This window comes from Cnephaeus nilssonii (genome assembly GCF_951640355.1).
Source record: "Cnephaeus nilssonii genome assembly, chromosome: 3".
NCBI lineage: Eukaryota > Metazoa > Chordata > Mammalia > Chiroptera > Vespertilionidae > Cnephaeus > Cnephaeus nilssonii.
In genome coordinates, this window is record NC_137074.1 from 59,082,450 (window position 1) to 59,097,751 (window position 15,302).

Sequence of the window (15,302 nt, forward strand, 5' to 3'; positions counted from 1 at the left end):
GGAGGGGAGGGGGAGGGGGAGGGGGAGGGGGAGGGAGAGGGAGAGGGAGAGGGAGAGGGAGAGGGAGAGGGAGAGGGAGAGGGAGAGGGAGAGGGAGAGGGAGAAACATTGATGTGAGACAGACGCATTGTTTGGTTGGCTCCTGCAACCAGGGCTGGGGATGGGGGCTGAGGATCGAATCTGCAATCCAGGCACGTGCCCTTGACCAGGAATCAAACCTGAGGCTCTTGGGTGCATGGGCTGATGCTCCAACCACTGGGAAACACCAGCCAGGGCTCTTTTATAAAAGCATTCCAACCTCTGAGCCAAGAAGAGATATTCAATAAACATTTGTTAAATAAATGAAAGAAATTCAAAGTAACTGAAAAAGACATGTTCAATGGAGACTAAGGTAATTAATTATTCTGCCCTAGGAAAATAATTAAAAGGGAGAGAAGACTATAGATTTTTCAATAATCTCTGTCCATCTTGGCTAACCCCAGAATAAATTAGAATATGTCAAATTCTGGAAAAACAGTATGTTGACAATATCTAAATGCAGCTAAGTTAAGTTAAAAGCTATTTTCTCACATCAAGAAAAAGTTAAAAGTTAAACTCACTAAAAAATAACTTTTAAAGAATTAATTTTTGTAATTGCTTTACTTTTGCTAGAAAATGACAATTTTGAATGATTTTTTAAAATGTGATTATATTGCTATTATGTATATAAATTCCTAATTGGGATATATATTTGATAATTACAGATTTTATAAGTAAATCAATTACTTTTTTAAAATATATTTTTATTGATTTTTTACAGAGAGGAAGAGAGAGGGATAGAGAGTTAGAAACATCGATGAGAGAGAAACATCGATCAGCTGCCTCTTGCACACCCCCTACTGGGGATGTGCCCGCAACCAAGGTACATGCCCTTGACCGGAATCGAACCTGGGACCCTTGAGTCCGCAGGCCGACGCTCTATCCTCTGAGCCAAACCGGTTTCGGCAATAAGTAAATCAATTACTTAATATAGCTTACTTAATATAGCTATAAAGTTAAGTATCATGGTAATTAATTTAAAATTTTATTTTAAAATTTTTATTTAGTCATTCTTAATATTCCACTGACTCCTCCTTTTATGTATAAAGTACAGATATACTTGTAGTACATAAACAGATATACAGTATACCTGTGTATTAAAATTTCATGAGAGGGGGTGAATAGGAAAAAAGATGTCTGAATGTCTGTTTTAGGAAATGATGATAAATAAAAGGTTGAGAAACAGGACTCTGTCCAGGGAACACCTACACACACACACACACACACACACACACACCAATAGCTTAACTACCTGTCAGAACATCATTACTTGATTTTTTTTTTTTAGTAAGGAATTTTCCTCCACTCGTCTACTTTTGAGAAATAACTCATCTCCCATCCGTTACTTATTTAATAACACTAGGACCAAACCAGAATTATGTCATAGTTAAATCAGGTTTGATCAGAGATCCAAAGCAAAGCCAACATTTCCATTCTCTTCATTGTCCATACTACACCATTACCTGATACATGTGCACGACGGATTTTTGCCAATTTTGCCTCCTTTGCTTCCTGCAGGTTAGACCATTGGGCATTCAAGTGCTTCATAGTCATTTCATTGTTTTTCTGGAGACGTTTCCTCAGCAGCTCTTTTAGAACTTCCAGGCGAATCTCCTGCAGTCTTCAAGCACATGACAAAACAAAGGAGTATACGGGACCGCAAACAGGTGTTCCACTAGAAAGGGAGCACCTGCCATCAACAGGGTCTCCTCTTTAGACTGGTATCATAGTCACATATTTTAAAGAGACCACCTTAGCAAAAGTGTGACAAATGGTGGTCTGGGGTGACAGCTCGATAGTGAGTATATAATGGGAATATATATATGGGTGCAGTTCTGAAGGACAAAGAAGTGTGCCAGATAGATGGGGCAAAATCAGGGCTCTCTAGGCAGATGGGCCTAACTGAACAATGTTGGAAGCCGCCCATTGTCTTCACTAGCAGAGAGGTGGTGACAAGGAACCAGGAAGGCTGGAGACCTTGAGCTCTGAAAGGTCAGAGCTCTGCACCCACTGTTTAGTTGAGACAATGGTAGCTAAAGCAACTTCCACCTTTTAGTTTTATGTAAATCCTTGCTGACTGGCTATCATTGGAATTGCCTGCCTAAGGGCTATGGGTGTATCCCAAAACCTGAATAAAAGGGATCTCAAGGCCAGAGCAAAGCGGAGTCCTTCCTCTTGTGTTGGGCTCCCGCCTGGCCCCCAGTTCCCAAATTTATATTTTCTTGTCTAGTCTCTTTCATTTGTGTGCAGCCTCCTCCAGAACCCGAACCCTGAACCTGAATCCTGAACCACGCGGGACGTGGCGGGGACACTCACAGAACAAGAAGTTCATGCACAGTTCCAGGTCGACTGGCTGCTAGAGGGCTACGTGACAAGAGTGAAGAGAAAACGAGGGTGTGGCATGCTATCCTAAGTAGTTAATGTGCAAATGCCAGTGTCTGCACATCCAGGTACTTGGTCAACCTTTGTTACCTTTATCTTGTTCTCCTGGAGTTACCTTGCTCATGTGTATACAACCACATACAAATGACTTTAAAATCCTTACCTCCAGCCCAGATATTTCTGAACCCGAATTTCTGTCAAATTAAACCTCTAGCTATTCCCTGACAACTTCAAAAACCCACTCATTTTGTTTCCCCAGAAATCTACCCACTCTCTTACATCATTTCCCCTCCTCCAAGGATTCCACCTCTAAAATGCTTCTTGCATCTATTCCCTAGCTCATGTTTGTGTCATCTCCCCTACCTCGGACTCTTGTTGCCAGTTCAGTCTTTCCCCGTTCAATCCTTGTTTCACATAGCTAGCAAGGTTTTCCTTCCTACAATAGATATTTAAGCATTTTACTCCTGCTTCAAAATTCATACAGTAATTTATCCAGTCATTCATTTGCCAAGTACTTATTAAGTGCTCACCATATGCCAGGCAAACAACGATGAGCAAGACAAAGCGCCTTCTCAGAAGAAGCACTTTCTAGAGGAGTGGGCATATAAACCAGCATTTACAACACAAGGAGATAAACCCCAGGCCGGAAGAATGAAGAGATTTCTGTGGGAAAAGAGACGTAGCACCACGTCTAGCTATTCCCGGTTGGTGGGGGGAGGGGGGAGGAGGGGGTGGGCGAGGCTTCCTTAGAGGACTTCCTTAACTCAGCAGTCTGGAGGACAGGCAAGGATTGAGGTCTGCCACACTGACAAGGGAAAGGTGAGCCTCCGTAGAGGGAGCTAAAGGCCTGACTCAGAAGGACTAAAGTCAGAGCTAACGTGTCATAGATGGGCTTCTCACAGTGAATGTGGAGGTGAGGGTGGGGAAGCAGGGACAAGTGAATATGGAGGGAGATTTTTAAAAGTAAGCCACACACCAATAGTCACCTTCCATCTAGAGTTAGAAATCCTAGGTTCAAGTATCAACTTCATCACTTACCTCAACGTCTTCAGTCATAAAATGGACAAAATAATGGTATCTATCCCATTAGGTTGTGAGCATTAAATGAGTTACAGTATACAACCTGCTGGAACAGCAGTTCTCAAACTTGAACATGCATCCGACAATCTGGAGGGCTTGCTATGGCAGACTGCTGCTCCCCACCCTGATTCAGTGTGGGGGGTGGAGCTGAGAACCTGTATTCTAACAAGTTTCCAGGTCATGCTGATGCTGCTGGTCTGTGGACCACACGTTCAGAATTATTGACTTGGAACTTGGTTCCAGCACATAGTAAGCACTCTATAAGTGATCCATGCTCTATGAAATCGTTCTCCTCCTCCTCCTCCTCCTCCTCCTCCTCCTCCTCCTCCTCCTCATCATCATCATCATCATCATCACCATCATCGCTGATACTGCTGTCTACCTGATGGCTTCTTACTCACCCTTCAACACCCAGCTCAGAGGCTACCTCCTCTCAGTAGTTTCCCCCAATCTCCACCCACCTCAGACAGAACCGATGGTTCTCTCGCCTGGGTCCTGCCGGCACTGTGTATACAGAGTAGCACATCACCTGATGGGCCCTGCTGAAGAGTTGTTGGTCTGAAGGCCTTTTGCTCCATCCTTGACCACTGCCCCTCCCCACTCCAGCGGACCATAAGGAACGCTGCCAGGGCATAGCAATTTCCTATTATTCCTGTTTCCCCAGCTCACAGCACAGAGCCTGGCACATAGGAGGGGTGCAAAACATGTTTATTAAAATTATCCTCAGTTTAACAAAAGTACTCTCTTAGATGATGTCTTCATTCTAGCCAGATATGTTTTTAATATTTTTAATGTCTTTCTGACAAGAATATAGCTCTCTAGCCTGGCCAGTGTTGCACAATGGTTCAGCATCGACCTATGGACCAAAAGGTCATGATTCAATTCACAGTAAGGGCACATGTCCAGGTAGGGGGCATACAGGAAGCAGCCAATCAATGATTCTCTCTCATCATTTTTTTAAAAATATATTTTATTGATTTATTCACAGAGAGGAAGAGAGAGGGAGAGGGATAGAGAGTCAGAAACATCGATGAGAGAGGAACATCGATCAGCTGCCTCTTGCACACTCCCTACAGGGGATGTGCCCACAACCAAGGTACATGCCCTTGACCGGAATCGAACCTGGGACCCTTCAGTCCTCAGGCAGATGCTCTATCCACTGAGCCAAACCGGTTAGGGCCTCTCTCATCATTGATGTTTCTATCTTTCTCTCCTTCTCCCTTCCTCTCTGAAATCAATAAAAATATATATATTTTTTAAAAAAAGAATATAGCTCTCCAAATTGCAGCAATAATTTCTGCATACAGAATTGGGTATTTACTACCTATTTTGCTCCAAATAATATTTTCTATTAAATTGCAAGTTTTTAACAAAACATCACATTGTCCTGCTTCAGGGTGAATCAGCAGGTACAAAAAGATAAACATATTTTGAATTCAGAACCACACTGAGTTTCAGAGTCTCTTGGTCCCTAACTCTCTTATATGTGAGCATGCTGTCAGGGGCTTTGGTAGCATTGCTACAGGTAGTAAAGTACCTCATTACAGCCTGAAAAAAGAACAATCTTGGTGTAGGTTCCCTTTTTTTCTTTCTTACTAAGGAGTTGTTATTTCTACACATTCTAGGGACAACCTCATTACTGAAAATATAACAGTTAAAATGATTGAAAACTTAACCATATTACCTCAGCATATTGTCACTTATGTGCTGTGAGCTCATCTCTTAATTGAAGAATTTCACAATTTGGCTTTTACATAGAAAATGCCCCATTAGCTCTCACTGGAACCCACGGTGTTCTGCCTGTGAATCCGGTACTAGGGGAATAAGAAACAGGATCAGCTAGGAGGCTGTTTGATGGATATGAGGAGGGCCAAGACCTAGGGGAGTGGCACGGGAATGAACTGAAAGGGACAGTTTGAAAGACATTATGCAAAAATCAGTGGGGTTCTCTAGATTAGAGACTAAAGAGAAAGGGGAAGAGGAGAAGCAGAGGTGCCTTGAGGAATTGCTCCGAGCTGCTTCCATGCTGCAATGCACACACAGAGGACACTGTATGTTTTTATATCAATGGAGAGAAAACTGTAGAGCTATTGTTCCTGGAAGAACCAGAAACCCAATTTCCTGTCTATATAGGTTGAGGATTACTTTTAAACCTAATACATTTGGGAAAATGCTTTATAAGTAAAAAGTATTAACATTACTTCCATCAGCGCAAGAGCTGTTGTCTGGGGGATCAAGAACCTACTTTTCAATCTCCTGCTCTCGGAAGGCCCACTCCTTCCTCTCCATCGCATTCATCATCCTCCTCCTCTTCTCAAACTGGGCGGTGTCACTCAGAGGCGGGAGAGTGGCTTCCCAGGCACGCTTCTCCCGGGCTCGTTCTATCATCTCCACCTCAGCTTGTCCTGCCGGGAGACCTCGACCTGGAGATGAAGCAAAAACACTTTAGAAACACATGGACAAACTCATGTACCTACCAGTATTTAATTTACTCCCTTTCAGCTCCTGTCCTCTCTACATTTAAGGTTATGTTGGGATGTAATATTTGGGAGCACCCTCTAGATGTACCTCCCAGCTGTGCCCTGCACTGCTTCTTGTTAGTAATTCAGCCAGAAGAAATTTTAGGTGCATATAAGATGCCAGAAAATATTTGAAAAATATTGTGTGGCTACTGAACAATCACATCTTGATATGCCCTGTATTAGACAAATCTATTTTTTGAAATACTAAGAAATATCAAAGTAATGTACAGAAAGTCACAATTTATGTTTTTCTCCATAAATGCTTTGCACCTGTTTTTGTTCTTATTTTTTAAAAGTACTTGCATTTTTTTAAAAATATATTTTATTGATTTTTTACAGAGAGGAAGAGAGAGTTAGAAACATCGATGAGAGAGAAACATTTATCAGCTGCCTCCTGCACACCCCCCACTGGGGATGTGCCCGCAACCAAGGTACATGCCCTTGACCGGAATCGAACCTGGGACCTTTCAGTCCGCAGGCCGACGCTCTATCCACTGAGCCAAACCGGTTTCGGCAAAAGTACTTGCATTTTTAAAAAATATAATTTTATTGATTTCAGGGAGGAAGGAAGAGGGCGAGAGAGAGACAGAAACTTCAATGGCGAGAATTATTAATTGGCTGCCTCCTGCACGCCCCCTATTGGAGATCGAGCCTGCAACCTGGACATGTGCCCTTGACCAGAATCAAACCCGGGACCCTTCAGTCTGAGGGATGATGCTCTATCCACTGAGCCAAACTGGCTAGAACTGCACCTGTATTTATTAAGTGATTTCCTAGGTGTTTTGTTATTTGTTGCTATTAAAAATATTATTTTTTCAATATTTCTAATTAGCTATTGTTAACATATAGGAAGACTACTGAGCTTTGTATGATGATTTCATACTGTCTTGTTGACCTCAAGTTCTTATATCTAAAAATGTGTTATTTCATTTGATTTTTTAAAATGAGCACATCATCTGCAAATAACGATAGTTTTGCTTCTTTGTAATACTCATATCTCACTTGTTTTCTTTTCTTTTACTGCACTGACTCGGTATTTTTCAACCAAGGTACTATTGCTGCCACATTGGATAATCATTTGTTGTACGGGACTGCCCCATACAGGACAGGATGTTTAGTATTATTACAGCCTCCCACCCAACTACATCCCATGTGCTAAATGCCAGGAGCACTTTTTAATCATTATCACATACAAAAATGCCACCATATTTCCAAATGGCTCTGGGGGAAAGGAGTCATAGCCTAGCTCAATAAGCTCTGGGCTAGGGTGTTCTCTGCATTGCTAAGTAGCAATGGTGATGGATGAAGGGGTCATTGTCTTTTCTTCACATTAAGGTAAAGCTTCCAAAGTTTCACCTTTAGTATTATATTTATTGAAGACTATGGTAGACACCTTTTATTATATTACTTTTTCTTCTGATCCCAGTTTATTTACACTTTGAATCACAAATGAGTGTTGAATGTTATCCAACACTTTTTCTACGCCTATTGAAGCGTTTTCCCAACATTTTCTGTTAAAATGATAAATTGCATTGGTTTTCTGATATGTACTAGAATTTGTGTGATTAACCAACTTGTTTATGGTAAGTCATCTTTTAAAATAACTGCAAAATTTGATTGATGGTATTTTATTTAGAATTTTTGCATTTTCTTCATATGTGAGACAGCCCTGTAGTTTTCCATTTTAGTATTATCCTCATTCAGTTTTCAAATTAAGGCTACACTTGCTTCATAAAATGAACAAATTAACTTTATCCTCTCTCTTTGCTGGAAAATTTGCATAAAACAGAGCTTATTTATTCCTTAAAGGAGTGGTAAACTTATCTGTAAAACTATTTAGGCCTAATACTCTTAATTTTTTACCAAGTCATTTTCTATAGTTTTTCTATTCATGTTTGCTATTTCTTCTTGAAACCAACTTAGTAATTTATATTTTCTCTAAAAATTGTATAACTTATCTATTTTTAAAATATAGGGCAAAAGATATGCATAGTATTTTCTTATGGTTCTTAAGTCGTTTACTCTGTGGTTATGTCCCTTGCTGATCCTAATACACTTTATTTGTATCTCTGTCTTTTGTCTTGCTATTTCCCACAAGAAGTTTGGCTATATTATTAATATTTATCCAAAAAATTATTTTATTGTCCTCATGACCACTTCTTTTGTCTTTTTTAAGATCTATAGTATTAATTTCTGATTTGAATTATATTTCACTTAACTTGTGAAGATTAAATAAATTAAAAATGTAAAGCACTTACAAATATCTTCTCCCATATGTGGCTTGCCTTTTCACTATCTTAAATATGGGCGTTTTTGGGTGAATAGAAGTTCTTAGTTCTAATGTGATCTAATTTATCATTTCCTCCTTTATTGTTAGCATTTCATCTTTGTCTTAAGTCAGATGACATTTATCTGTGAGTTAATTTCTGGACTCTATTGTGTAACAATGATATATTTGTCTATCTTTGCAACTATGCCACAGTTTTTAGTTACTGAAGCATTATAGTAAGTCTTTATATCTGGTAGTGTATATTTGTTCTGTTTTCTCGCATTTGCCTTGGCTACTTTTGACCCTTTCAGATTTCCATATTAATTTTAGAATCAGATTATCAAATTACACACACACACACACCTACACACCTGTTGGTTTTTTTTACCGAGACTGCATTGAAGTAGGAATCAGAATTAAAGTTCTTTTTTTTTTTTTGCACATAAATATGTAATTGTTTCACCACCATTTATTTGAAAAGACCTCCTTCCCCCCACTAAATCACAGTGGCATCTTTTTCATAAATCAAATGACTATAAATATAGTGAGGGATCTGCCGAGTCAAAGGAGCCTAGAACCATTAATTACCTGCAATGCTACAGCCAAGCCTTCCACATTCCGTTTCTTAATATATAGTCAGATCCACATCAGTCTGGCCATGGCCTACCGCACACAAACTCTTTTATGTGAAGCACATTAATCATCTTTGCCTACCCAAATCATCTAGTCCTTACTAATTTTTGATAGCTGAATCTGAAAGAGGTGCATTAAAATCCACATGAGTAAGGAATTGTCTATATCTTCCCATGATTCAACCAATTTTTACTTTACATTTTGAGTCCACATAGGTTACCTACAAGTTCATGAAAGATATATCCTTTTATAACTATTACATGTACTTCATTGTTCCTTTTAATGTTTTCTGATTAACTTTTTTCTAATATTAACATTGCTACATGAACTTTCTTTGAGTTATCTATCAGTATATTTTTCATCTCTTTATTTTCAACATTTCAGTGCTACTTTATATACAGCAAGCTGCTTTTGCTGGGTTTGTATTAGTCCAACCCACTAATATTTTTAATAAGCAAGTTTAAGTCACTTTTATGTATTTTGATTACCAAAATATTTGAACACTTTTCTGATATGTTATTATGTATTTTCTATTTACTATGTTTCCCTTTGCTTTTCCTCTTTTCTGATCTCTGTTATTTTCTCTCTTCTCCACTACCATTTGTGAAACAATATATTTCTTTTTTTTAGAGGTCACCCCTAAAGTTTTTAACTTAGAAATTTCCACTCACAGTTTTCTAATAAAGTTTAACGCTAATTAGTAGTCCTTCCAATGATTCCAGTTGGTTCTTTTAATGGCTCCCATTCTTGCTTTCATTGTTGCTATTTCCCCCTTCATCTCTTTGAGGATTTAAAAAGTACTTCCTAAGTCCTTTTCAACTTGCTCCATTTGCTTACTTTGCTCAATCACTTATTCTTCCATTTTATTTATTTTTGGTGGATCACTCCTGGTGTCTGTGTCCCTTAGATGCTTTGTAATTCCTGGGTCGAAATCATCTGCAGATTTCTCTCATGAGCACCCTGAACAGTGGCACACTTCAACCACGGTGCTCCCAGGAGCGGGGTTCCACATTAGGTTTTACCTAGGGAACCATTTCTGAGCCCCTGCCTAGATCTTTTGCTTTGGAGGACCTGGCTCTTGTCCTACTCAGCTCAATGCTAAGGCATAGCACACTGAGAGGTCAAGTCCAAGCCTTAGGCAGAGTGCCTGGCTCAGTTCTGGCTGTAGTCTTAGCCAGGCCCTGGACTTCCAATCCACCTCTAAGGCAGGAGAAAATTTTCTGCCTCCTTTGTTCAGGCAGGTAACTATGTCCATGGCCCGGGAGGAGTCAGCCTCTCTGGTTCTCAGTTTCCTAGCTACGATCAAATGAGTTTGAAAGCTAATGGATAGCAATGTCTAAAGGCCCTTTCTCCTATTAATTTTTATAGTTCCACATGATATAGGCTTAGGCTAGATTGTATCACACTCTAAGAGTGAATTTCTGAGCCTGAAAGGTATTAGCATTTCAGAGACATCAAAAGAAATCATCCAAATCATCCAATAAGCTATGTAAGAGAGCTTTGATAAATTCCGAAGTATTTTGGAAAAGTAAGAAAACATTACAATACTAGAGGCCTGGTGCACGAAATTCGTGCATGGGGGTGTGTGTCCCTCAGCCCAACCTGCACCCTCTCCAATCTGGGACCCCTCGAGGGATCAGGCCTAAATGGGCATTCGGACATCCCTCTCACAATCCAGGACTCCTGGCTCCAACTGCTCACCTGCCTGCCTTCCTGATTGCCCCTAACCGCTTCTGCCTGCCAGCCTGATCACCCCCTAACCACTACCCTGCCAGCCTGTTTGCCCCTAACTGCCATCCCCTGCCAGCCTGTTTGCCCCTAACTGCCATCCCCTGCAGGCCTGGTCACCTCTAATTGCCCTCCCCTGCAGGCCTGGTCACCCCTAACTGCCCTCCCCTGCAGGCCTGTTCCCCCCCAACTGCTCTTCCCTGCAGGCCCGGTCACCCCCAACTTCCCTCCTCTGCTGACCTGGTCACCCCTAACTGCCCTCCCCTGCAGGCTTGATCGCCCCCAACTGCCCTCCCTTGCAGGCCTGGTCCCTCCCAACTGCCCTCCCCTGCTGGCCTAATCGCCCACAACTGCCCTCCCTTGCAGGCCTGGTCCCTCCCAACTGCCCTCCCCTGATAGCCATCTTGTGGTGGCCATCTTATGTCCACATGGGGGCAGCCATCTTTGACCACTTGTGTGTTGGAGTGACAGTCAATTTGCATACTGCTCTTTTATTAGATAGGATGTTGAAATATGCATTCAGTAGTATACAATCAAATTATGTATAAAGAAGAGAAATAGATTGCTCAGTGAAAAGGAGTTGACTCACCAGTGAGTAGTCAGCAAAGCAACTACAAAATTAAACTGACTGACTTATTTCACTTAGCATAATACTCTCAAGATCCATCCATGTTGTTACAAATAGCAATATTTCATCTTTTTATGGCTGAGTATATTCCATTGTACATATATAACATATCTTTATACAATCTGCATCCACCAATGGGTAGATGTTTAGTTTGTCTTGGCTATTGTAAATAATGTTGCAGTGAACATAGTGGTACATATATATTTACAGATAAGTGTTTTCATATTTTTCAGGTAAAACCCAAAAGAGGAATTGCTGGATCACATGGTATTTCTATTCTTAATTTTTTTTAGGAACTTTCATATTATTTTCCTGTACTAACTTATATTCCCATTAACAGTATACAGTGGTTCCCTTTTCATATGTGAAATATAAAACAAAGAGTAACTAACAAACTAACAAAACAAACAAAAACAAACTCATAGATTGTGGTTACCAGAGGAGAAAGGGGGTGAAGGGTGAAAGGGCAAAGCGAGGTTAAATAAATGGTAATGGAAGGAAAGGGGGTTAAATAAATAATAGTGGAAGGAAATTAGACTTCTGTAATTAGACACAGATGTAGAATTATAATCGTGTACACCTGAAAATTATATAATGTTATTAACCAATGTTACCCCAATACTTTTAACTTAAAAAAATAAAGAGCATTGATTGGGGAATAAATTCAGCTGATATGTAACATCAGCTTCAAGTATAAAGTACAGTAAGCCTGCTTACAGTGAAAGGGTATAACTCTCTTTGAACAAAAGTACTATCACACAAAGGTCCTTGCTGGGTGGTTTGATTGGTTGGAGCATTGTCCCATAACCAAAAGGTTGCAGGTTCAATTCTCAGTCAGGGCGGCACATATGGGAGGAAACTCATTGATGTTTCTCTCTCACATCAATGTTTCTATCTCTCTCCTGCTCCTCTCTAAAAACAAACAAACAAACAAACAAACAAACAAACAAACAAACAAACATATCCTCAGGTGAGAATTACATTTTTTTAAAGTATTAGAAAAAGAATGAGTCTATAAAGTAGCTCTACTGAGCAAGACACTTTAAACCACAGTTGCTTCTATGTGCTCTGAATTTCCAGGAACTCAATAGCCAGCATGGTTATCAGGACTGTCATCTTCAAATATGCAAGAGAATTACCAACTCACCCCAAGTCAGAGTAGCCAGGGTCAAGAGCTCAGGGATTGAATCCTGACATACTACATATTCTGGAGAATACGGATCTGTTTGAGCTTCGGAATCACGATAATCCGTCTGAGTGCCCACAGTATACTTTGAAGGAATGGGTTGGTGCTTAGACGAAGCAGGAGGAAAAGTATATGTCTCTAGTCTAAAAGAGAAAATTATTTTAAAAAAATTAAAACCCGATACAATCGCTTAGAATACTATATACTCAAGTAGAAATAAATCCTTGAGCTTCACTAGGACCTTTTCCCCTTTACCACTGACAGGCCCAAAGTTATAAATCCAGTTTAAACAGGATTATGCCGAATAATCTTGAGAAAATTGCCTTGTTTTTGCACCTCTGCCAAGAAACTGAAGGGGTAGAAAAACCTAGATCTACCCACAAAATGCCTATCTGTGTATCATTGGGCAGGGCTGTCGTATATAGAGCTGTACAAGATAGATGCTAGGATATCACACAATCACTTCCGAACCTACTCAGAATTGCTACTTCCCTGGTTTCCTTCTTCTCTGCATTTAGTTACACACCCAATTTTAGCTTTTTCCATTCAGAAATACAAATACAGGAGCAGAAAAAAAGAGAATAAAAACTCATCCCTTGCACAAAAATTAATTACAGATCATTTAATGCATTTAATTAAAAAATAAGACTAATAAAGTTATAATGGAAAATGTAAGTGAATATATTATCTGAAAAGCCAAAAACTATAAAAGGAAATGATAAAAAAAAATTAAATTTAAGTTGAAACTTCTAATCCTCAAAACATCATAAACAAATTTAAAATGTGAATGACACACTTGGAAATAGGTTTTGCAACATACGATAAAAAAATAAGCAGACTTCTATATAAAAAGCTCTTATAAATCAATAAGACAAATATCCACAGAAAAATGGTTAATTCACAAAACAAAGAGTAAAACTTATTTAAAAAAAACCTATGAAAAGATAATAAACATAACTAGTAATCAAAAAAAGTAAGTTAAAACAGCAAGATGCTATTTTATTATATCACACTAGAGGCCCAATGCACAAAATTCATGTAAGGACCTTGGTCCCAGCCCTCACCCGCGTTGCCACGGCCCCCGCCCACTGTGGCTTTGTCCAGAAGGAAGGACGTCTGGTCTAATTATGCTTTTATTATTATAGATAAAGATTTTAAAAATTGAAAGTACCTAGCATTGATGAAGTTGTGAAAAAAACAGGAATTCTCATAAACTGTTGCTGGAAATACAGATAACTACAACCCAATTAGCAGGAAATTGATCAATATATATATATATCAAACCCTTAAAGTACCCTTCTGCCCTAGCAATTGTTCTCCTATGAATTTATGCTAGGAAATAACTAGACAAGTGTACAAAGATATATGCAAGCATGTTCATAAAGTATCATTTATGAGTAAAAAATTACAAACTAAAATGATCACCATCAATAGAAGAATTGCTTAAAATAATATGGTATACCCATAATAGAATTTATGCTGCAATTAAAAGTAACAGTGTAATCTAAAATGTATGGACATACAAAAATGTCTAAGATTTAATATAAAGTAGAAAAAGGGGACACTATTAAGCAGTATTATAATAATAGTGTATTTTTATGTTTTTAAAAACTGTTTTGTGCATAGAAAATGCCTAGATGGTATACAATAAGATAATAACATCAGTTATTTCTGAATAGTAGGATTACAGAGAAAATTTTTTCATATTTATAGTTTTCTGAATTTTGAAACTTATTTTAACCTAGACATGTTACTGGTTTGAAAATAAGAAAACTATATATATAGCTACTTCTATTTAAAAGAAAACATTTTTAAGTTGGTAGAAGAATTGAATAAATTACATAAACAAATAACCAAATATGGCAAAATAAGAGAGAGATTTCCATTTTGAAAAAGAAAGTCAATGGGAAGTGCTTATATGTGAGCACAACATCTACAGTTTAACTCTAAGAAAAATGCAACTCAAGCTGTTAGAAAGAAGCACCTATTTGGAGGTTGGACCTGTAAAAGATCAGTACTTTAAATTATTTTTAATGTTGAATTATAATGTTGAATTCTAAAAATGATCTTTTTTTCAGCAGTTGTTATGAATTTCTAACATGTAAGATAACATAGTATTTATAGTTTCTTATGTTTTCAGCAGAAATTATTCTACTATAATTTCTACTTCAGGAAATAACTTTAAATCTGCTTTATGTCATTCCAAATATGAATAATATGAATATTACTATATTACTAGAGGCCTACTGCACGAAATTTGTGCAGGGGGGGTGGGGAGCAGGTGTCCCTCAGCCCAGCCTGCACCCTCTCCAATCTGGGACCCCTCACACAATCAAGGACTGCTTGCTCCCAACTGCTTGCCTGCCTGCCTGCCTGATTGCCCCTAACCACACCACTACCAGCCTGATTGATGCCTAACTGCTCCCATGCCGGTCTGATTGCCCCTAACTGCCCTCCCCTGCTGGCCTGGTCACCCCTAACTGCCCTCCCCTACCAGCCTGGTTACCCCTAACTGTCCTCCCCTGCAGGCCTGGTCACCCCCAAATGCCATCTCCTGCTGGCCCAGTCATCCATAACTGCCCTCCCTTGCCAGCCTGGTCACCCCTAACTGCCCTCCCCTGCCAGCCTGGTGGCCTCCAACAGCCCTTCCCTGCAGGCCTGGTTGCCCCCAACTGCCCTCCTCTGCTGGCCTGGTCACCCCTAACTGTCCTCCCTTGCCAGCCAGGTCACCCCTAACTGCCCTCCCCTACTGGTCTGGTCGCCCCCAACTGCCCTCCCCTGCAAGCCTGGTCCCCC

The 15,302-nt window shown here is 39.7% G+C and overlaps 1 protein-coding gene across 1 annotated transcript in view; it reads right to left on the reverse strand.

The window, feature by feature from the left end:
- Positions 1 to 15,302, reverse strand: part of CFAP91 (cilia and flagella associated protein 91) — a 62,793-nt gene that overhangs the window by 24,602 nt on the left and 22,889 nt on the right. Inside the window, exons 6-8 of the mRNA XM_079767320.1 lie at positions 12,468 to 12,649; positions 5,786 to 5,963; positions 1,542 to 1,699 (exon numbers count right to left, since the gene is read on the reverse strand). Coding sequence (XP_079623446.1) covers positions 1,542 to 1,699; positions 5,786 to 5,963; positions 12,468 to 12,649 — 518 coding nt within the window. The remainder of the gene's footprint in view (positions 1 to 1,541; positions 1,700 to 5,785; positions 5,964 to 12,467; positions 12,650 to 15,302) is intronic.